At 40.2% G+C, this 25718-nt stretch overlaps 1 protein-coding gene across 1 annotated transcript in view; it reads left to right on the top strand.

The window, feature by feature from the left end:
• The window catches only part of LOC126354227 (TGF-beta-activated kinase 1 and MAP3K7-binding protein 1-like), a 67157-nt gene that overhangs the window by 10227 nt on the left and 31212 nt on the right, over positions 1-25718 (top strand). Inside the window, exons 2-3 of the mRNA XM_050003714.1 lie at positions 5555-5661; positions 11933-12170. Coding sequence (XP_049859671.1) covers positions 5583-5661; positions 11933-12170 — 317 coding nt within the window. The 5' untranslated portion in view covers positions 5555-5582. The remainder of the gene's footprint in view (positions 1-5554; positions 5662-11932; positions 12171-25718) is intronic.

The following is a 25718-nucleotide window of genomic DNA, read 5'->3' as shown; positions in this document are numbered from 1 at the left end:
CTTCTCGTGGTGTACTCCTTATGGAAGAACCTTTGCCTATTCTTCTTATCAACTCCTTCTGGAAGAACCTTTGCCTATTCTTCTTATCACCACCATTTGTTCAGTAGTCATTGTACTGCAATGAACTGTTTGTGTGGTCAGTCGATATGACAACCCCATGTACCTCATACTGTGATTTGACCTTTCTCAAAGTTTGGAAGGTGGTGATTAGCTGCACATTCATGTTCTCTGGGCCTACTGTGTTGTGAACTCTACCTTATAATGGTCAATAATGTTAAGTGCATCCAGTAGCCGTGAAGTATTCATACCATTGAGCAACTGTAGGGATGATTAATTTTCTATGCTGAAAATAAACTCACATTAGGGTGAAATCTTAATCAACATGTCCAACAGACATGGAAAGACTGGAGTATTAGCTTAATAGCATTCTATCAAGATATTCATGATGTAATACTTTCTGTCAGTGTGAGAGAAGAGATTGTGATACACTACTCAATGGCTGGCTATACTTTTACCAGTAAACAGCGAGCCACATATGTCTGTGGTATTGTTTTTTGGACTTAAATTATGTCTGTAAGCTTCAATTGAAATTGTAGCTACTTAATTTTAAAATTGAGCTGGAGCTGGGGTGGGGGTGGGGGGGGGGGGGGGAGGGAGAGAGAGAGAGAGAGAGAGAGAGAGAGAGTTTCCATGCATATATGAATATTAAATTATCCTTTCGAGAATGTTAATTACTCTCAGATATGACTGTTTAATCATTCTCACATATGATTATTTCATGTAATTGTGCTGAGCATCGAGTTTTCAATATCGAGGAACAGTAATCTAGCTGCCTAACTTCTTGTTGATGAAGGCTCTACTGTTGCTCAAAATTCAGAATGAAGAACAACATTTTTATCTTTTTTCCTTTGCTTTGGTGCTACTGAGGGATTGACAGTGACATAATCATGGGATACATTTTTGTTGAAAAAGTAGACATGGTATACATTAAATTCTAGTTTCATATTACATCTCTTCTTAACAGTAGCAATTACAAGGAGGAAAAATAATGTTTACATGAAAGCTTTTATTTACAGAAAGCCACGCTACACAGCTGTTTGATGAACTAAAATGGTTCTCTCATCTTAGGCCAGTCGTGATAAAGGTAGAATTACTAAATACTTAAATATTATAGGTGCAAATGTAAGGAGTAAGTAGATGTTTTATGTAGGAACAAAAGAAAACAAATGGTCATGAAAGAGAGACAGTTTATTGGGTCACAGAGTGACATCAACGATGAAAGTAATTTACACGTCTCAAACACATTTACCGACTAAGGACCATGAGACCCATGCATGCCCTTACAAAGACACCTTTCCATTGTGCTAGCAGCCAACAGACTTTTTCACTCCAGTGAATGAGGTGACACAGTAGTTAAAACTCATATTTGGAGGGTAGTGTTCAAATACACATCTGTTTTTAGGTTTCCCAAATCAGTTGAGATGAATGCTAGGGCAATTCTTTACACACACACACACACACACACACACACACACACACACACACACACACACACACACACCTCCATCACCACGTCTGCCATGCACATACAACACTACACCAATGACCTTTGATGTGGATGGTGTCTTTGTAAAGGCATGCATGGGTCTCATGGTCCTTAGTTGGTAAATATGTTTGAGATGTATAAATTACTTTCATCGTTGATGTCACTCTGTGACCCAATAAACTGTCTCTCTTTCATGACCATTTGTTTCCTTTTGTTCCCACCTAAAACACGGGTGCTGATTTTTTTGACATTTGTGTGTTCTTGCACTGTAACATAATCTGGTGCAGGGCATTTGGATAGTGCCCTCATTGAATTCCAGCCATTGTCCACAGCCAGCACAGTTGCGAAGTCTTCACAGTTCACAGTGAAGATCAACTCTTGGCATGCCATCAGAACCAGTTCTGTCCCAGGATGGGTGTAGGGCCCCTTCTTGGGCTGTGAGATTGACACCTCATTCTTCGTTACCTTGGGTACTCCAGGGCTCAAGCATGCCTGGTCGTGCCTGCCTACCCCAGCAGTCAGGCCTTTGTTGGCACTGACAGCGAGTTTGCTTCCTGTGGCAGTGTCAGTGCCTTCCATTGCACTGAGCAAGTGCTACTGTCAGAGGGTGTGGAAGCTGGATCTCCATCACCAGAGCCTCTCCTCTTGGGTCCGCCGTCATTGCTGCCCGTGTTGGTGCCCCCTTGTTGTGGGCTCTGACATCTGGATGGCTCCGGCCCCTTCGTGTAAGGTCCTGTCCACTGGCCATCCTGGTGTTAGCAGACAATGGTGTTGCTCTCATCCTTCTCAAATTTGTCCATACCTACCACCCACACTGTACATAGGTTGGACCACTAAGGCAAGTTTAGTGCGTGCAGCTGCTAGGGGCAGCCAGGTCACTGACCACCATCACCAGGTCTGCCATGTGCGCACAGCATTACACCCGTGACTCCTGATATGGATAGTGTCTTTATAAGAGCATGTAAGGACCTCTGGGCCCTCAGTTGTTAAAAGTGTTTGAGATGTGTAATTTACTTTCATTGTTGATGTCACTGTGCAGTCAGTAAATTATTTCTTTTTCATGGCTGTGTGTTTTCTTATGTTCCTAGCTAGAACATCTATTTAGCCTTTCCATTTGCACCTATGATACTTAACTGTTTAGTAATTCTGTAGTTAACTTCAAAGCAGAAATTCTAAAGACTGTCAGAAAATGCTTTGAGAGATAAATATGTTATGCAACTGGAGAGGACCTATATTCAGTATTTTATGTTATATTTCAGTAAATACTTTATCTTAATCATTGTTACACTGAGGTTCTCCATCTTTATAAAACATTCTGTAACACAACTGACAAACCCTTTGTATCCATTAAATTGTTTTCTTCTTGGTTCAGAGAAAAAAAATCTGTGACCCTTCGGAGTAATTGATCCTCTTTATCAAGAACAAATGGTATGGTTTTTAAAATATTTATTATAACAGTCTCAGTTGCAATTGGTGACACGTGATAACTAGTTTTTAATCACATTTTATGATCATAATATGTGACATAAGCTAAATGTGAGATGACATGCTCGTGTTGCAATAAAATCTTCTGAAGTATCTTTCCAGGTCAGTTTGCAGTGAGTCCATGATGTTTTGGAAGGCATGTGTGTACTCTCCTTCCATCTTTGGATGAAGTACCAGTGTCTCACAATCTGTTTCATTATATAGTAACTGGCAATGGTTGACCTTTAAATCTCCACTGTGATTGCTCCACAACAATTAAACCATCAAGTGGCAATTGTTTACATTGCTGGCAGCTCTGTGTCCATTACTGCCCCATTAAAGGCAACATGTTGCCCCTGTATTAATGCTTCCAATGCTAGTTGTCAGTTATTACTGATGGTGAAACCCTTATCACCAATCACAAGATTTGTTATCACGCTTATTTCCTTTTCAGACTGAGTTTTACGTTGTGTATATGTTCAGTGTGACATATGGAGACCCAACATTGTGTCTGACCAAAATAAGACTTGCCACAGACCATGGACTGTGGTAGGCCCCAGATGTATAAAGCCCAAGATTATCTTGTGTGCTCCTTGAAGAATTTCTTATTTTTGCACTTGTTTAGAAGATGGGCCTGATTCATGTTATGTTTAGAGTTTTACCGTTTCTTTTGGAGGCTTCACCGGCAAATGATAGGAATGGTGTGTTTCTTAGTTTTTGTCTCTATGTCTTATAATATCTTCCTTATTGTAACTGTCGGAAGGAAAGGTCTTTTCCACATGTTCAAGCTCAGCAAGTAGGTTCTCGTCGTCATATATAGTCTTCATTCAACCTGTGCATCAGCATCAACACTCACAAAACTCACTTTAGTGTATGATGGTAGCTTGTTACAGATCTGTGTGAATGGGTTTTGTACATATCCATTGCCCAGAAGGCCATCGGGTTTCTTCTGCACATGGACCTTCACAAACACGAGACAACTGTTCTCATCAGCCTTCACAATGAATCTGATGTTTTTATGGATATTATTAAAGTGGTTGAGGAATTTCTCGAGAAAGACCTCCGATGCTGCCGCACCACAAGTGTGTCATTGTTATATCTGTAGACATACTGTGATAGATATTTCAGTGTATTTAAAGTGATTTCTTCAAATAGCTCCATATAGAAGTTGTTATAAAAATGAACCTGTTGGGATTCCATCAACTTGCTCATAGCTGTTCCTATCATGAAAGAAGTATGTGCTTGGTAAGCACAGTCTTGACAGTGGTGATGCAGGGGGCCAGGATTATATGTGATGGAGCCAGTACAGCTGATTAAAACCTCTGCTTCCATTCGGTATAGGAAGGGATGACATCACAATGTTGTTGAGGGCACTGAGATGTGGAGACAAGAGTGAAGAAAAAGACTGGCACAGCCTCGACAAAGAACTGGCAAAGGTTTAAACAAGAAAGGACTCAACCTCTCTTCTGACATGCAAATATAAGAAATCTTTTGGGCTGTGTGGAAGACAACTTTGGGGTTGGTACACCTAGGGTCTATCACATTCCCTTTGAATGGAGCAATTCTTACACTGAACATATAATGTAACTGGATAGATTAAAAATTTATTCACCAAGCAGTGGCAGGAGAACAAACACATGAAAGGTATTACAAGTGCAAGCTTTTGAAACCATTTGCTCCTTCTTCTGGCAGAAGGGTTGAAGGGGGAGGAAGAGGGGCGAAGAAAAAGGACTGGTGAGGTTTTGGAAACTGGTAGAGTTTGGACATTGGACAGATATAGTGCTGTACCTCCTTATGTTGCATTGAACATATGCATACTGTAAGACTTACCCAGGGAGGTAAGTTTGCCCTGATTGAGCACAGCATAATGGAGTAGCACATATTAGATTTTGAAAAGATGTCTTGTCAACTGTCCAGCAAGTGGTTGTAGTTTGAAAAGATGTCTGTTACCTGTCCAGCATGTGGATACTGGGACAGTGTTATTGAGGTGGCAATGAAATATGTGAGACAACAGATCTCATGAATTATGAGGGGAGTTTTTCCGTCGGTGCATCTTCGCAACCTACATTGTAAACAATGAGATGGGTGCAACATGCTGCCTTTCTGGAGCAGTAGTGGGCCATGAGCTACCAGCTGTATAAGCACATGGTCAAGTGATGGCTAAATTGTTGTGAGTGGCCATTTGGGGGATTTAAAAATCAACTACCACCCATTACTAACTAAGGAGTCAGACTGTAAGACATTGGCACTTCATCAGAAGATGGAAGGAGAGTATCTGTTTTATGAAACATTGTAAACATCCTGTGAAATGAAGTGGTAAGAAAATTTGTGTGGAAACCTTCATTTACACATCAGGGTCTTGTTCATTAAGAAGATAACCAGGCAATAGAATAGTCATCTGAAACGTGTTGATATCATTGTGGTGCTCTTTTTGTCTGATGGTTTGCTGTTTTAGAGTTCAGTGGACATACTTTGTGTATTCATCATTTTTATTTGAGGTTAAAAATATTAAAAAATGAAGTATGTGGTTTCTTTGTGTTACAGAATTCTGTGTTGCTTAAGTAAAACCATTATGCCAACAAGAGAAGAACTGCCAAGATCAGAGCCTTTTCGTAGCTGGACTGATGATTTACCAGTGTGCCGACTTTCAGGTAAAATACTGAATTTGCAGTGTATTGTGCAAAAAATTATACTTATTAGTTAAAAGATGTATTGGTTTTTCTGTAGTAACCATTATAGTGGATAACCTGTGAGCAAAATACGTCTTCCCTTTGTTCTTTGTGTTGTGATTTGGAACGCTAGCAATCCAATGAAGGCTATGAAGGCTTCACTCATAATACTAATAATGCATCTCTAGCATAATCTAGAGTGATTTTTAAAGTCCAGCAGGCTTTGTCTTGAGAATAACACCAAATAACTGCATGTCATCCATGCTGTCAACTTGTACTCTTACAAGTAGATATAGTATGTGGTATAATAGGTCTCTGAACAAATGAAAGAGTGATTTCAGGTGTGCCGCAGGGGAGTGGCGTAGGACCGTTGCTATTCACAATACACATAAATGACGTTTTGGATAACATTGGAAGTCCAATGAGGCTTTTTGCAGATGATGCTGTGGTATACCGAAAGGTTGTAACAATGGAAAATTGTACTGAAATGCAGGAGGATCTGCAGTGAATTGACGCATGGTGCAGGGAATGGCAATTGAATCTCAATGTAGACAAGTGTAATGCGCTGCGAATACGTAGAAAGAAAGATCCTTTATCATTTAGCTACAATATAGCAGGTCAGCAACTGGAAGCAGTTAATTCCATAAATTATCTGGGAGTACGCATTAAGAGTGATTTAAAATGGAATGAGACACAATCATAATCCAAGTACACATGCCAACTACGAGGCACGAGGATGATGAAATCGACATGATGTATGACCATCTTGAAGAAGTAATTGGCAGAATTAAAGGAGCTGAAAACCTTGACATCATGGGAGATATGAATGCCGTTGTTGGGGAAGGTAAAGAAGAGGATGTGGCAGGGAATTTTGGATTAGGATTAAGAAATGAAAGAGGGGATAAACTTGTAGAATTCTGCCAAAGAAATAAACTTTGCATTACAGATACCTTCTTTAATCATCATCCGAGAAGAAGATATACTTGGAAAATGCCTGGTGACATTAACAGATATCAAATTGACTTCATATTAGTGAAGCAAAGATTTAAAAACCAAGTTAAGGACAGCAGATCATATCCAGGCTGTGATGTGGAAAGTTGACCACATACTCGTTATGATGAAGACTGAACTAAAATTCAAGAACATTTAAAAATGAAGTACATGTAAATGGGATTAGACAAATCTGAAAAACGAAAATACACTGAAGCACTATCAACTAGAAACAGACAAGAAAACAAATACACAGGGATGCAATGACATTCAAAGCAGCTGGGAAAAAAGAAAAACTGGTATTTTAGAAGCAGGAGAAGAAGTAATAGGAAAAGAAAGTCCAGAGAAAAGGAATGATTGGTTCACTAATGACCTACTAAATATGATGGAAGAAAGAAGGAAATTAAAAAATTCTGTGGAGAAGGAAGACCAAGAGAAATACAAGAGTCTGAAAAATAGAATCAACAGAGAGGCAAAACAAGCAAGAGAAAAATACCTTGATGATCTCTGTATTTCAGTTGAGGACAACATGAGCAAGGGAAATATTGACAAGGCCTATAAATGTGTGAGACATTGCTTTGGAGACAGAAGAAACAAGTGTAGGGCTGTGATGGATGAAAATGGCAATATGTTGGATGACGATGATGAAGTTGCAAGAAGATGGAAACAATATATAGGAAAACTGTACAGCGGACCAGACCTGTCTGAAAACATCTTGGAAGAAGAAACAGAAGTAGATGCACACAACATAGGTGAACCTATATTAAAGGAAGAGTTTGAACTAGCTCTGAAAAAATTGAAAAACAACAAATTGCCTGGTATAGACAATATCCCAGCCGAACTTCTGAAATCTGGAGGACCAAAACTGAATCAGGAGTTGTATAGTCTTGTTTTCAACATGTACAAGCAGGATAAAATTCCTACAAACTTCGAGAAAAACATTATGATCCCCATTCCAAAGAAGGAAAATTATAGGACGCTTAGCCTAGTAACTCATGCCTATAAAATATTAACCTCAATTATCCTAAAATGCATAGAACAAAAAGTCGAAGCTACATTCTCCGAAGACCAGTTGGGAGTCCGGAAAGATAGAGGAACCAGAGAAGCAATATTTGCTCTAAAACTAATAATAGAGAAACGACTAGATGAGAACCTGAAAAAATACATAGCTTTCGTAGATGTAGAGAAAGCCTTTGATAACGTTAAATGGGATAAGATGTTTGAGGTACTCAAAAAAAGTAGGAATAGACCATAAAGATAGAAAAATGGTATGGAACTGTACAAAAACGAGACAGCAGTTATCCGTGGATGGACAAAACAAGAAGAGGTGCAGATACGGAAAGTTGTCCGACAAGGTTGCTCGCTATCCCCTGTTATCTTTAACGTATACATTGAAGAGGCGCTGAAAGAAGTAAGGGAAAATTCACAGACAGGAGTAATAATTCATGACCAACAAATAGATATAAGATATGCCAATGATATAGCTGTCCTGGCTGAAAATGAAGAAGATCTTGTAGTCCTACTGAATAGAATGGTTATGGGTGAAGAATATAATATGAGGATTAATAAAGCAAAAACAAAAGTAATGGCATGTGACAAAGAAGATCAAGTGAAAGTCCAAGTTCATGTAGGCAATGAACTGCTTGAACAAGTTGATAAATTTACTTATCTGGGCAGTAATATTACCAGGGATGGAAGGAGCAAGGCAGAAGTGAGAAGTAGAATAGCTCAAGCAAAGGCTGCTTTTAACAAGAAGAAAAACATTTTAACATTTAAGAGCATCAGCCTTGAAATCAGGAAAAGATTTTTGAAATCATATGAGTGGAGTGTGGCATGCTATGGGTGGAAAACATGGACTCTCGGGAAAGAGGAAGACCAGAAGCTAAATTCTTTTGAAATGTGGTGCTATAGACGCATGCTCAAAATAAAATGTATCGACAAAGTCACAAACGAAGTGGTTCTGGAAAGATCAGGTGAGAAGAGAAGCTTCTGGAATTTCTTTGTTAAAAGAAGAGTGCAATTTACTGGCCATCTATTAAGACATAAAGGACTCCTGAACACAATCATAGAGGGATATGTCGAGGGAAAAAGACCAAGAGGAAGACCACGACTGAGGTACATGGATCAAATCGTGAAAGATGCGGGGTGTAACACCTATAATGAAATGAAGAGAAAAGCTGAAAGATGCACAGAATGGAGACAAGCTGCCATTGTAGCTGTTGCAAACCAATCCTTGGATTGACCACTACAGAAGAAGAAGATCATATAAAGTTGATTGTCGATAAAGCAGATGTCAGACTGAGATTCATTGGAAGAGTCCTGAGGAAATGCAATCCGAAAACAAAGGAAGTAGGTTACAGTACACTTGTTCACCCACTGCTTGAATACTGCTCAGCAGTGTGGGATCCGTACCAGATAGGGTTGATAGAAGAGATGGAGAAGATCCAACGGAGAGCATGGCGCTTCATTACAGGATCATTTAGTAATCGCAAAAGCGTTACGGAGATGATAGATAAACTCCAGTGGAAGACTCTGCAGGAGAGACGCTCAGTAGCTCGGTATGGCCTTTTGTTGAAGGTTTGGGACATAACTTCACCGAGGAGTCAAGCAGTATATTGCTCCCTCCTATGTATATCTCTTGAAGAGACCATGAGGATAAAATGAGAGAGATTAGAGCCCACACTGAGGCATACCAACAGTCCTTCTTTTCACGAACTATACAAGACTGGAATAGAAGAGAGAACTGATAGAGGTACTCAAGGTACCCTCCTCCACACACCGTCAGGTGGCATGCGGAGTATGGATGTAGAAGTAGATGTATAAATGGTTATAGTAACAAAAATGGTCACCATGTTTGGATATGCAGCATATATAAGTTAAATGAAGCATCCTAATATGTAAGTTTATGAGGAACAAGCTAAAAAGGTGATGTATCTCTTTAGCAACCTTCTAAGGTTATTGTACCAGAAACCTTTCCTTATGCTATGGCTATTGTAGTCACGTAAGATACTTTACAACTGTCTAGAAATATTACATCCATTTTGAATTGCTGAAGTAAGTAAGTCAGTCAGTCAGTCAAGCAAAAATTGGTCTGTTAGATACAGCAGTGGCATTGAGAGTGTTACATGTAAGAAGAACACTATTAAGAGTTACAATAATTATTGGCTATTAACTCTTATTCCTTGCTGTACAAGATATTAATATATTTAATGTTATCCATTTTAGAGAGTTGAGATGGCAGTTCTTATATTTTAACAGTAATAACTGATAGCATTGAACTGTATAAATGCAGAGTCTCGCAGCAATAACATTGAATAAATTGTTTTCGGGTTTCCAACAGTGTCAATTGCTTAAAACTACACGAGCTATCGGTCAAGCACTCCTTGGCCATTGTCAACTGGTATGACTGCCAGTGGGCTGTTGGTGCGCCCTTATATACGCTAACTGCCGGCTATGACGTCACTGGTGCCCGTGACATTGCCATATATGGGCATGTTTTGAGTCAGTGTTCGATGTGCCCTCTTCAACCGCGCGATCGCTGGATCCCATGCAGCGCTGAGTTCCAAGCCACCTTCTCTATTCACGGTGTTTGCGGTAATTTTTATTTCAATAGCTTCCTTTATTTAACTGTCTCAGAAGCCATTAGTGCAAGCCATGGCAGAGGTAGCATCAAATTTTATCTGGTGACCGTTCTCTAACGCTTGCTCAGCTAATGCAGATTTCTCTGGATAACATAGGCAATAATACCTCTCATGTTCTTTTCTGCGTTGATCCACAGTGCGCACTGTTTGTCTGATGTACTTCTGGCCACACTCACAAGGTATTTCATAGACTCCAGGTGTTCTGAGACCTACTGCGTCTTTAACTGATCTCAGTAATTGATGGATGTTCGTTGGAGGCCTTTAGACTTATTTGATCTTGTGTCTTTTCAACAGGTGGCTTATCTTGCCCAACACAGAGCCACAGAATGGCAACAAAGCAAGTTTCTTTTCCTGCTCTTCATCAGTGGTCTTATTATGATATTTCCCAGAAATATGCACTAACAGCTTCTTGGACAGTTTAATAAAGGAAGCTATTGAAATAAAAATTTCCACAAACGCCCTGAATATAGACAGTGGCTTGCAGCTCAGCGTTGCATGGGATCAAACGATTGCGCGGTTGAAGAGGGCACATCGTATGCCGACTCAAAACGTGCCCATGTATGGCAATGTCATGGGCACCTGTGATGTCACAGCTGGCAGCTAGCATATGTAAGGGCGCACCAACAGCCCACTGGCAGTCATACCACTTGACAATAGCCAAGGACTGTTTGGCCGAAAGCTCGTGTAGTTTTAAGCAATTGACGTGGTTGGAAACCCGAGAACATTTTATTCAGCATTGAACTGTTTTTATGTGCTACACTCAACTCAACACCACGTTTTGGAAGACAATACTCTGATCACCAGGTTGTCAAACTCAGCTCATGAAGTTAAAACACTAAAAGTATCCAACACAGTTGTGGCGTTCTTAAAAAACAGCAGGATAAAAATATATTGGACTGTGGGTCTTCATCTTACATTCAAATCTTTGACTTTTGCCCGTAGTTGGTCCATTTCCACACTATGCCATACACCAGACTGCATACTCATGATTCACAGTGGGCTCCAAGAATGTCAAGTTGACTCTTCTGCAGTCAGAAAGTTTTCAGTAGTGCTGAACCACAGTTAAAAATATTTTTGAAGGAATACACTGCCATTTGGCTGTATATTTCCTGTGTACAATCTAGATTTTGGCCTTCACACTGATCTTAGATCATTAACGTATTTTGTTGTGCAACATGCAGGATGACATATTATTTCATGCCATTATTGAGTATCTGTCATCTGTCATCCTGCACAGTACACAGCAAAATGTTGTTTGTAATCTAAGAACATTGTACTCGGTAATGGCATGAAAGCTGAGATCTAGACTGTACACGGTAAATGTACAATATACAATCAAATAGTGGTGTGTATATAAATATATAAAAAAAGAAATGTTGCAGTGTGTGTTGGACATAAAACAATTGAACACTACTAGTTATTACTGAGATGATGATAAATCTGACTTTTCTGTATGATAAGTAGTACTTTAATCTTGCAGACAATATTTAATTTTTGTTTCTGTCTTTAACAAAATATTTTGTTAAATAATGTGTTTGGTGTTCATGACTAAATGTACAGCTGTTCCATCTATGTCTTTAAAATGGAACTGGTTCACATTTGAGAAATATTTATGATTTCAGGTGTTGGATTTTCAACAAACCAGATATACAGAGAAGATGGCTACCGTCAAGAAGAACACCCATTTGAAGACCGTAGTTTCCGCTGGCGTGTGGATGATTCAACATCATTATATGGAGTATTTGACGGACATGAAGGTGTGCAGGCTGCAACATTCGCTCTTCAGAGAATGGCTGCTGAAATATTATTTGGAGAGTTACCAGGAAAAACCACAGATGAAGAAGTGAAAGAGTTTCTGAGGTTTGTAAGACTACCACATTTACTTTAAAACACTACAGTAATTTCAGTAGGTGAAATGTATATGTTGCCCTCCCCTGCATTATCATCAGCTTTAGTACCTAACTAACTTTTCTTGGAACAAGTGCTACCCACAACTCCTTCTTAGAAAAGAAAGCTAACTATCCACAGTGAGGGTACACACTTGGTACAAAACATGCATTACTCCTCTCCATTTTGCCACTTGCTTGATGTGCACACTGCAACCCCATTTAAAATAAATAAAACAAGTTCCCACTATACTTAATGTTCGTAAATCACTTCATTGCTGCACTCCTTAATTCTGAACTGGCAGAAATTGGACAACTTCAGGCTATTAATGCTTTGTGTCTAACCACTCTAATAATAATAATAATAATAATAATAATAATAAAACTGTGTGCAGCACTAAGGTAGCTCTTATGAAGTTACTGCTGTGTTGTGCTGTCAGTTAATTCATTTATCTGTTTCAAAGCAAGTAATGAATCAATTTCTGAACTACTGCAGGTACTAACTACAACTTGGTGAAGACATTTTCTTGAGATATTTAGCATTTGTTAAGTATATGTTTCACTTCTATCATTAGCGATGTATGGGACATAGCACAACATGTGTGTGTGTAGTGGGTGGACTATGTAAGGAACGTGTAACCTCCACTGCATTAATGCTATTATTTGAGAAAAAGTAATAATTGATGACTTATAGTCAGTAATAGAGTCTTACAAAATTGTGATAGTAGTACTGATCTTTTGAAAATAATTTAGTTTTGTGACTAAAACAGAATCGAATTGTTTAGTTTTTACCCCTCTGAAAATTTAATTTTACCACTCAGGGAGTAATTATCTCCAGGTTGGGAACCACAGCCTTAGTGGGAGTAGGCAGTTGTAGGGTCAGCTTCTGTCAGTTCTGTCACTCTCATTTTAAAACTCTGATTTCTTCAAAATAATAAAACAACAAAGCTTTTTATGAGAGATACCAGTAACACTTATAAAAGAACCACTTTGTATTCCATTAAAAAAAGGTTTATGTATTGTTTCTTAGCTAATACTTGATTGATTTCTGGGTTTTTCCACATTTAAAACTGATATCTACTTCAGAAGATTCTGCAAATTCCTCCTAACAATTGAATGAGCAAATTTTATAGTTTGGCAGAAAGCCAAATAGCATTACTATGCCTTGCCGTTCGCTCCCCCCCTCTCCCCCATCCCAACACACACACACACACACACACACACACACACACACACACACACACACACACACACACACACACGAGAGAGAGAGAGAGAGAGAGAGAGAGAGAGAGAGAGAGAGAGAGAGATCTATATAGTACATAAACTGCAGTGGTGGCTCGTGTAGTGTGATTACAGTGCATTAACTTAAAGATTTGGTTAGAATTCACTAGCCATGTCTTACACATATTGTGAAAGAGTGCTAACCTATACAGTCCAGATTACCAGAAACCAAATACTTTAATAAATGGTATGAAATATGTGTATAACTGATGATAAACTCCTGCTGTCATCAAAGTGGTTAAAAAGAATAATGGGAGACTAAAACAGAAATGAAATTATATGTATAATACTCGTATTAGTGCCAATATTTTTATGTGGCATCTGGTGAAGTTAAAAATAAAACGGTATGGCCTGAGAACACAGATTGTTAATGAAAGAGGTATTGTATCCCATGATACCATATTGACATGGAAGTACATATGTCAAATGTGGAAGAGGGGCTTGCCAAAGAAAATAGTTGGTTGGATAATGCCAACAAAAATTTGTGGGCAGCAAAAAGTAAAAAAAGTAAGCTCCATTTTTTTTGATGCAGCAATATGGAAATCACTTCATTGGTCATTTGAGTACCTCATTTATATCTCTTGTCTCTCTTTTTCTGAGATGTAAGTGCTGCAGTGCTGCCACTGTGATGAGAAAATCAGTTTGTTTTAGGTAATACAGGACTGCAGGCTGCACTGGACTGAATCACAGACTATTTATTAATAAGGGCTTCTGCCATGTTGACCTGTACCTCTTCTTTGACAATATAATCCCAGAAGTAGGAGGCAGTGGAGATGACTTTTGTCCTGCTGTCTAGTGCCATTTTATGTCTTTTACTGAAGCAGTGCTAGGCTGGTGCATATTTCTGTGTGTTCACAGAAGCCTTGTAGGATGCTTAACTTCAATATATGATTACTCTTATTATTGTAACCATTACTTAGGACCAAAAATGTTTATTGAGCACAGTTAAACTTCTCCAACAACAAATTATAATTGTCTGCCTGTTCACACAATCAAACAGTGATAGTAGTGGTAGTAGTAGTTGTTGTTGTTCTTCTTGGCAGGAGCTTATATGAGCCAAAATAGAAATTAATGTGAGATAGTTCCTGATTAAGTTTGAGTAATGCCCAAGCACTATTTATTCATTGTGTGTGTGTTTAATAAATGTACAAACAAAGTTGTATTAAGCCTGGTGGTTGTGAAAATACGACATTCATAAATGCAATTACTGCATACTTAGATTATCATGACTGTCGGAGCTTGCTGGAAGAGGTGAGGTGAAAGACAGCAAATGAGAAAGAGATCTCTCACTGGACAGCCTTATATTTCCCTGCTACAGAAATTTACATCACTGGTCGGCAACATCGGGAGTGCTCCAGCCACCAGTGCTCTCTCCGGGCATCTATGCAGCTGTCTTCCAATATCATGTCCAGCATGGTTACTAAATTTATTGACATGAAATCTTGTAGCAGTGTGATTTCTAATGCTAAGGTTATCTCTACATGGTAAAGCGAATTTGTTAATCTCACAGGAGCACATAAAAGACGTTAACAGTAATAATTTTAAGAATTCTTCTAATTTAAGAAAAGCACTGATAAAGTATTGGAAGGAAGTCGTTCTTAAGGGAACCACAATCTTGTCTTGTTGGTTGTCTTTGTAGTCCAATTCTAATTAAAATGTCCTGCACGTTCCAGATATGATGGTTGCACTTGCTCACTGAAGTACCAAATTGTGCTGTATTATATTTCGTATGGTATTACTTGAGTGACCCATTATCTTATCTTCAGCCTTATGTACCTTCAGGAGGCTGTAAGGTATTGACAAAACCATGAAAATATTTGGTGAAGCAGAGCACTCTTGTAGCATATGCGCTGAGTATTTCTGTGATTTTTACATGTCATGTTCCCTTCTCCAGTGAGTTAGTGGCTAGAATAATTGGAGGACATCAGCAGTTGTTAAGTAGTGCTTCATTGCAGGTTAATGCATGCTGTTTGATAGGACAGTTTTCTTCTACTCATCTTCCTCCTTCAGGGACTGTGTTGTTGTTGTTGTTGTTGTGGTTGTTGTAGTCTTCAGTGCAAAGACTGGTTTTGATGCAGCTGTTCACTCCAGTCAATTCTGCGCAAGCTTCTTCATCTCTGTGTAACTACTGCAACCTATCTCCATATGAACTGTCTAGGCCTACATCATCAATTTTTATCCTCCCCCAACCCCTCCCCATATTCCTGCTCCCTCCTCCTCCCACACACAGACACACATTTCCTTCTGTTATCAAAGTGATTGTTCCTTGATGCTTCGGGATGAGTCTTACCTACCAGTTCCTTATTTTATAGGGGACATGCTGGAAAGTAATGCTTCCAATTTTTTATTCTATTCTCAATATTGGTTGAGGAATTACATGTTATGCATATTAGTAGACTTTCCCACTTCGCTGATGAAAGTTGCAACCCTCCATTGCTAGAGGGTTCTAAATTGTAGCATGTAACATGGCAGTGTGTAATGTAACTGTATTAGCGCATGAGAAACAGTGTGCTATAATTGAGTTTCTGACCATACAATATGTGCCTCCAATTGAAATCCATAGAAGAATGAAAGTTGTGAACAATGTTGATGTTAGTATGGAGGAAACAGTGGTGCTAAACTCAAGAGTGTGTGGCAGAGCTCAGAGTAGACAACCACATATGGCAACCAACGAGACTCATGGGAATTGGTTGATGAACTCCTCAGAGAAAATCATCAGATGACACAGACACTGCTCTCAGGTAAGTGTGGCCCATCCTGAGAATGTGTACAGGTCACCATTGCAGAACTGCAGTACAGAAAACTGTGTGTATGGTGGGTGCCTCGAATGCTCACTCCTGACATGAAACAGAGGAGAGTGGACATCTGTCAACAACCTCTTTTGTGTCATGAATGCGAGGGTGATGGGTTCCTTAACAACATACCGACAGGTAAAGAAAGCAAAGTTCACCATTTTGACCCTGAAAACAAGAGAGCGCTAATGGAGTTTCATCACTAAGAGTCACCAACACCAAAGAGTTCAAGGCCATGCCATTAGAAGGCCAAGTCATTTTCACAGTGTTCTGGAATGTTCAAAGTGTGTTGCATTTGGAATTCATGCCTAAAGACAACACCATAAACTCTGCAAAGTAATATTAAACTTTTATAAAACTGAAAGCAGGAATTTTAAGAGTTCATCCACACATGGAGCACCCCTTCCTTCAGCATGACAGTACTGGACCAAACTCAAGTGCTACAACAGTATGATGTCTTGGGTTCTCTGTCATCATTCGCCCTCCATTCAGTCCCAACTTGGCCCTATCCAATTCATCTGTTTCCAAAACTTAAAGAACTCCTTGGAGAACTTCACTTTAATAATGATGAAGCATAGCAAGCAGAGGTGAGGTTGTGGCTTCATCAACAAAGTCAAACATGTTACCTTATTGGGCTTTGGGTTCTACTAGTGATTTGCATCTTCTCAAAATGATATTTTGATGCCGTAACTCGATGTCTTCATCAGGAGTTCTCTGAGACTGGAATACGTGATGAAGCGATCGAGTTATGGCATCAAAGTATTGGGTTGGGAGGATGTAGATGACTGGCAGAAGACTCAGTCTTAATTAGGTGACAAGGAATTGCAGGAAAGTATAAGAGATTAAAAAGTCAAACATTGAGTTTTCACATAAAAAATGTGGAGGTGCTGCCTCTCAGCATGCCCTAATAGTTAGTTTGTGTCATCAGTTGTTTTCACCGCAGTTTAATTCAGTACATCTTCATTAGTTATTTGATCTACTCATCTAATCTTCAGAATTCTTCTGTACCACTACAACCAAAAGATTCTATTCTTTTCTTACCTAAACTGCGTATCATCCAATTTTGTCTTCCTTACAAGGCCACATTCCACGTAACTACTTTAAGAAAAGACTTCCTAACTCTTAAATTTATTTTCATTGTTAACAAATTTCTCTTTTTCAGATTTTTTCCCCCTTGCTATAGTCATTCTCCATTTGATATCTTCTCTACTTTAGCCATCATCATTTGTTTTACTGCCCAGGTAGCAAATCTCATCCATATAAATCTGAACTACTTTAATGAGTCATAACAACCCATAAAGGGACACATTTGCAATTTTTGGAGATGATAACACCCAACCGGGAGATTACATACATACAAACATACATACATACATACATACAAAGTCCTCACAGCAAATGTTGGAAGCACACTCCACCAGCACTAATGTACAACTGTACTTCTTACACCATATTCCATGATGTTCTGTGAAGTGTATCCTTACTAATGTTGCTTATTTCGTGTGTAATGGCCTCACAGGTTTCTGTAGTTGTTGTTGGTCTATTCTTGTACATTCAGCTCTTAAGGTACGCCCACCAGAAAAAAATCCATGGCTAGCTGATCAGGGTCCACAATCTTTTTTTAGGTTACTCAGTCATCAAAGAAACTGGTTACAAGTTGCATGGAAGCATAACACATTTGTCACATTGCTACATCTTGTTGGAAATAGCCTTCTGTAAGTTCAGCATCATCCAGCTGCTCCACAAATGTATTGAAGATGCCCATATAAACTGTAGTGCCTATGGTCGATTGCCGTATCAAAGAAAATGGGGCAGCATTCCTGGGAGCTGACACTGTGCACCTTACTCAAACCTTTTCATCATGCAGTGGTATTTCGTGGCTTATATTGGGTTTTACACCAGCCCAGTACTGCTATTTTGTGTGTTGATGTAACGTGACAAATGGAACTATGCCTTATCTGTAAACTCAGTTATGGAGAGAATGTCTGGATGTTGAATAAGAAACACCCAAAACCATTGACAGTAACTCATTCTTTTCTCGTGATGTGTTTCTTACGATGCTTGCATCATGTGCTCTCTGTATGGTCAGAATGCCAATTTCTTCACAGCTCTCTGAAATGTGTGCCACATGAAAGGCCTGTCTCCTTGCTAAATCAGGGCCAATGATTACCTTGGAGAGTTCCCCAATCATCTTTGAACATTATCAATAACCTCTGCATTTGTCTGGATTTCCACTGTCAGTGTTTAGTACAACAGTTGTCTTGAGCATCCTTACAGTCAATAAAATTGTTACTTTCCATGGAACATCATGCACATCGGATTCTCTCTGGAATGCCCATTGGGTTGTAATCAACGAGTCTGTTTTCCAATCTGTTTTCGCAGTAAAAGTCACTCTCAAAGCGAATATTGCATGTTTCTGCCAGATAAAAACTGTGAACGAATCACTAATTTGTTCAGTATTGTTACACACCCGAAATTACACACTCACATATTTCACAAACATTGACTGACTAGGCTATGAATGAGCGAACACAAGCCGAGCAAGCATGGCATTATACCAGACAAAAGATCTCTTGTGCAGAAACAAAAATCAACTTGCCAATAACAAGCAGTACTTTTGATTCCCCTAGAGCTATTGGGCTCATGAAAACAACTTTCCCATTTCTACAAGTTTTTATAAAGAAATTATGACCCATTGTAGTAGTTCAGGTATATGTGGATCACCCTGCACTTTGTTACATATACATACACACATACATACATGCATACATACATACATCATGAATATAACATTTCGTAACTATGTGGAACATGTCACTTTAACATAAGTTGTCTTTATATATATAATAGAGGGAAACATTCCACGTGGGAAAAATATATCTAAAAACAAAGATGATGTAACTTACCAAACGAAACTGCTGGCATGTTGATAGACACACAAACAAACACAAACATACACACAAAATTCAAGCTTTCGCAACCAATGGTTGCTTCATCAGGAAAGAGGGAAAGACAAAAGGATGTGGGTTTTAAGGGAGTCAATTAGAAATTCTTTTATTTTACTTTTAAATGTTGGTTGGCTGTCTGTCAGACTTTTAGTACTATTTGGCAAATGATCAAAGACTTTTGTGGCAGCATAATTCATCCCTTTCTGTACCAAAGTGATATTTGATCCAGACTAGTGAAGATCATCCTTTTTTCTAGTGTTGTAGCTATGCACTTCACTGTTTTTGAATTGGAATGGGTTATTAATGACAAATTTCATAAGTGAATGTATGTATTGTGAAGGTACTGTGAATATCCCGAGTTCCTTAAATAAATGTCTGCAAGGTGATCTTGCGTGGGCTCCAACTATTATTCTGGTTATATTGTTTTGTACAGTGAATACTTTCTCTGTTAATGACAAATTGCCCAAGCCATATGAAAGCAGTGAATGAAAATATGCATAATAGGCTAATTTACTGATATGTTTATCACCAAAATTTGCAATAACCCTAATAGCATAAGTAGATGAACCTAACCATTTCAGCAGATCATAGATGTGTTTCTTCCAATTCAATTTCTCATCAATGCACATGCCCAGAAATTTGGAGTATTCTGCCTTAGCAACAGACTTCTGTTCATAGTCTCTATCTGTCAATGGTGTTATGTGATTTACTGTACAGATTTGTATAAACTATGTTGTCTCAAAATTTAGTGAGAGTCCATTTGCAGAGAACCACTTAATAATTTTCCGAAAGATATTATTTGCCATTTCCTCATCTGATGCTTGCTTGTTGGGTGTGTTTACTGTACTTGCATCATCAGCAAAAAGAACTAGCTTTGCGTCTTCATGAATATAGAATGGCAACTCGTTAATATATATTAAGAACATTGAGGTTCCCAAGAGTGGAACTTGTGGGACACCATTCTTGATATGTCCCGAGTTAGAGGACTCTGCTGGTTTTTGCAGACTATATCAAAAGCCTTTGAGAGATCACAAAATATCCCAATGGGTGTTGTTTGGTTATTCATTTAATATTTGATCAGTGAAAGCATACATAGCATTTTATGTTGAAAAGCCTTTCGGAAAACCAGATTGACATTTTGTTAGTAGGGGAACCCGGGGTGGAACAGGGGAGAAAGTTGAAAACATTGATTAAAAGTACAAAAGTGTTAAATAAGAAAGTTGCCAATTTTTATATGAACGCTTTATGATGTATTAATCACAAAAATGCAAGAACTTTGCCATAAAATAAAAGAACAATATTTTTTTCACTCAACAACAGAAAGGTATTTCATTTGCCCCATTCTGCCCCGTGCACGAGGCAGATTGGGATGGTAAGCACAAATGACTATAAAATTGTATAAGATTATTGGAAATGCAGAAAATATCGGCTTGCTCAGTATTTATTTAGTTTAAAGTGAATGTTAATGTCAAACTACAGTTTCGTGTATCGTATCCTTTTCTTATACTAAAAACAAAGATTCCAAGACTTACCAAGCGGGAAAGCGCCGGCAGACAGGCACATGAACAAAACACACAAACACACACACAGAATTACTAGCTTTCGCAACCTATGGTTGCTTCTTCAGGAAGGAGAGGGAAAGACGAAAGGATGTGGGTTTTAAGGGAGAGGGTAAGGAGTCATTCCAATACCGGGAGCGGAAAGACTTCCCTTAGGGGAAAAAATGGACAGGTGTACACTCGCGCGCGCACACACACACACACACACACACACACACACACACACACACACACACATATCCATCCGCACATACACAGACACAAGCAGACATATTTAAAGGCAAAGAGTAAGGGCAGAGGTGTCAGTCGAGGCGGAAGTACAGAGGCAAAGAAGTTGTTGAAAGACAGGTGAGGTATGAGCGGCGGCAACTTGAAATTAGCGGAGGTTGAGGCCTGGCGGATATCGAGAAGAGAGGATATACTGAAGGGTGAGTTCCCATCTCCGGAGTTCGGATAGGTTGGTGTTTGTGGAAAGTATCCAGATAACTCGGATGGTGTAACACTGTGCCAAGATGTGCTGGCCGTGCATCAAGGCATGTTTAGCCACAGGGTGATCCTCATTACCAACAAACACTGTCTGCCTGTGTCCATTCATGCGAATGGACAGTTTGTTGCTGGTCATTCCCACATAGAAAGTGTCACAGTGCAGGCAGGTCAGTTGGTAAATCACGTGGGTGCTTTCACACGTGGCTCTCCCTTTGATCGTGTACAACTTCCGGGTTACAGGACTGGAGTATCCTCCTACAGGCCAACCGCAAATTAGAACAACTTGCCACCCTCCACCTCAAAAAACTATCCAATCTCCTGGTTTCCCACCTCCGGAAAGGCAACTCACTCACCCTCCACAACCTTTCCAACAAACCTCAACCTCCTCTCTTTGCACACAGACTCAGTCTCTCCCATCTACTCAATCTCCCACTTCCAGCTCCACTCCCCCCAACACCTCAAAATTCTAGTCAACACAATCTGGAACCACAACACCCCAATTCAGTAGTTAACCTTTCCTCCAAACCCCTCTCCCAATCCGAAACCTCTGTCCTATCCAAAGGCCTCACCTTCAGCCCCACTCCCAGGTTCAACCAAACTGCCCTTGTCATAGATTTATTGTCCTACACTCGTAGTCTCTGCTGGAAATATAACTTTGCCACGAAGAAAAATAATCCTGATCCCAATCCTAATGATCCAACTCCCCAAGACACCATCCAAATTGAACCCTGCCTGCAACAGTTCCATCCTCCATCACAGCGGGACCCATCTCCTCTTCCTCAAAATCACCCTCTCCAAACCTTCCAGGAATTTCTCACTTCCAGCCTTGCCTCTCAATCTTTCTTGAAAAACCTTAATCCTACTCCCAACATCACCACAGCCGAAGCCCAGGCTATCCGTGATCTGAAAGCTGACCGATCCATCATCATTCTTCCGGCTGACAAGGGTTCCACGACCGTGGAACTTGATCGTCGGGAGTATGTGGCTGAGGGACTGCGTCAGCTTTCAGACAACTCTACATACAAAGTTTGCCAAGGTAATCCCATTCCTGATGTCCAGGCGGAGCTTCAAGGAATCCTCAGAACCTTAGGCCCCCTACAAAACCTTTCACCTGACTCCATCAAACTCCTGACCCCACCGACACCTCGCACTCCTACCTTCTACCTACTTCCTAAAATTCACAAACCCAAACATCCTGGCCGCCCCATTGTAGCTGGTTACCAAGCCCCCACAGAACGTATCTCTGCCTATGTAGATCAACACCTTCAACCCATTACATGCAGTCTCCCATCCTTCATAAAAGACACCAACCACTTTCTCTTGAACGCCTGGAATCCTTACCCAATCTGTTACCACCGGAAACCATCTTTGTTACCATTGATGCCACTTCCTTATACACAAATATCCCGCACGTCCATGGCCTCGCTGCGATGGAGCACTTCCTTTCACGCCGATCACCTGCCACCCTACCTAAAACCTCTTTCCTCGTTACCTTAGCCAGCTTCATCCTGACCCACAACTTCTTCACTTTTGAAGGCCAGACATACCAACAATTAAAGGGAACAGCCATGGGTACCAGGATGGTCCCCTCGTACGCCAACCTATTCATGGATCGCTTAGAGGAAGCCTTCTTGGTTACCCAGACCTGCCAACCCAAAGTATGGTACAGATTTATTGATGACATCTTTATGATCTGGACTCACAGTGAAAAACTCCAGAATTTCCTCTCCAACCTCAACTCCTTTGGTTCCATCAGATTCGCCTGGTCCTACTCCAAAACCCATGCCACTTTCCTTGACATTGACCTCCATGTGTCCAATGGCCAGCTTCACACATCCGTCCACATCAAACCCACCAACAAGCAACAGTACCTCCATTATGACAGCTGCCAACCATTCCATATCAAACGGTCCCTTCCCTACAGCCTAGGCCTTCGTGGCAAACGAATCTGCTCCAGTCCTGAATCCCTCGACCATTACACCAACAACCTGAAAACAGCTTTCGCATCCCGCAACTACCCTCCCAACCTGGTACAGAAGCAGATAACCAGAGCCACTTCCTCATCCCCTCAAACCCAGAACCTCTCACAGAAGAACACCAAAAGTGCCCCACTTGTGACAGAATACTTCCCGGGACTGGATCAGACCTTGAATTTGGCTCTCCAGCAGGGATACGACTTCCTAAAATCCTGCCCCGAATTGAGATCCATCCTTCATGAAATCCTCCCCACTCCACCAAGAGTGTCTTTCCGCCGTCCACCTAACCTTCGTAACCTCTTGGTTCATCCCTATGAAATCCCCAAACCACCTTCCCTATCCTCTGGCTCCTACCCTTGTAACCGCCCCCGGTGTAAAACCTGTCCTATGCACCCTCCCACCACCACCTACTCCAGTCCTGTAACCCGGAAGTTGTACACGATCAAAGGGAGAGCCACGTGTGAAAGCACCCACGTGATTTACCAACTGACCTGCCTGTACTGTGACGCTTTCTATGTGGGAATGACCAGCAACAAACTGTCCATTCGCGTGAATGGACACAGACAGACAGTGTTTGTTGGTAATGAGGATCACCCTGTGGCTAAACATGCCTTGATGCACGGCCAGCACATCCTGGCACAGTGTTACACAGTCCGAGTTATCTGGATACTTCCCACCAACACCAACCTATCCGAACTCTGGAGATGGGAACTCGCCCTTCAGTATATCCTCTCTTCTCGATATCCGCCAGGCCTCAACCTCCGCTAATTTCAAGTTGCCGCCGCTCATACCTCACCTGTCTTTCAACAACTTCTTTGCCTCTGTACTTCCACCTCGACTGACATCTCTGCCCTTACTCTTTGCCTTTAAATATGTCTGCTTGTGTCTGTGTATGTGCAGATGGATATGTGTGTGTGTGTGTGTGTGTGTGTGTGTGCGAGTGTACACCTGTCCATTTTTTCCCCTAAGGGAAGTCTTTCCGCTCCCGGGATTGGAATGACTCCTTACCCTCTCCCTTAAAACCCACATCCTTTCGTCTTTCCCTCTCCTTCCTGAAGAAGCAACCATCGGTTGCGAAAGCTAGTAATTCTGTGTGTGTGTTTGTGTGTTTTGTTCATGTGCCTGTCTGCCGGCGCTTTCCCGCTTGGTAAGTCTTGGAATCTTTGTTTTTAATATATTTTTCCCATGTTGAAGTTTCTTTCTATTTTATTTGTATCCTTTTCTTAAGGCTATTTACAAAATTCACACATGAGGAGAGACTCATCATCTTCACTATCTATTCCTGCACAAGAATCGTGCCCATTTTTTGCACATGAACAAGCGACCCAACCTTCAGCTGATTTTGAATAAAACTCACCACAATATAAAAATTCACAGTCAGAACTTTCCTCATAATCACTCTCGTTCATATTGGATGCTCTCTCCTTTTCTCCATTTTTCTTCAGGCCCTTTCCTTTCTTTTTTGGATTCTTAATTTTATTCTCTTTCACAAACAGTTTTTTCTTTGCTGTTTCTTCTTTGGCAAAGTTCTTTTCCTCTTTTCCTTAATAATGGCTTCTAACTCTAATTTGTACGGTAAATCAGTTAAAGCAATGGTCTTCCCCCTCTTCCATTTCACCCTTTTCATGCTTTCATTAACTTTTGGCAAGGGCATCAGAATTTCAGGTGAAATATTGCCAGCTTGATCATCCAACTTGTTGGCGTTGCCTTTTTTAGCTGGTAGCACTAGGTGAAGGCAATTCCAATTGTTCAGCTCCAGATATAATAACCTCTTTATCTGATGGCCTTTCAAGTCCGATGTCAGTTATATCTACTGGGAAGAAATCTGCATCGGTGAATATGGATGGGTTTGTGGGCCATATTCCAGTAACTTTGAAACCTTTAATAGTGGTTTTCAGTCTTGAACTTTTGATGAAAGCTAAACCAAAAAACGTTGAAAGTTATGACTTTCGCTGGGTTGCTTCATAGCCATTTTTGAAGCTCATCACTATAATGAAGACTTAAAGGCTCCATAAAAGAAACATCAAGTGGCTGAAGTTTGTGAGAGCAATGTGGTGGTAAACATACCAATGAAACACCACTTCCCCTCATGCAGTCTATAATGTCAATGTTCTTGGTATGTGTTGATTGGCCATCTGATATAAGAAGCACTTGGAAGTCTATTTATGCCTTAGAAAATCCCACAAATTTTTGAAACCATACAAAGAATGACTCTGTGGTGATCCATCCGGTGCTGTGGACCTCAGTCCAACCTCCTGGTGGCAGTTCTCACTCATATTCTTTCTGCTTCTTCTTTCATGGAAAAATAAGGATTGGAGGCATGTAAGCTCCACTTTCTGACATGCAAATGAGGCAGGTTACAGTTTTGCCCCTTTCTGCAGATGTTAATGATCCTACTTGACATTTCCCCTTGCAAGCTATGATCTTTGATTGGTTTTTAGGGTTAACCAAAACGCCTGCTTCATCACAATTAAATA

This window comes from Schistocerca gregaria, chromosome 3 (assembly GCF_023897955.1).
Source record: "Schistocerca gregaria isolate iqSchGreg1 chromosome 3, iqSchGreg1.2, whole genome shotgun sequence".
Classification (NCBI taxonomy): Eukaryota; Metazoa; Arthropoda; class Insecta; order Orthoptera; family Acrididae; genus Schistocerca; species Schistocerca gregaria.
Note: the sequence above shows the minus strand (reverse complement) of the source record. Positions and strands in the feature narration are given on the sequence as shown.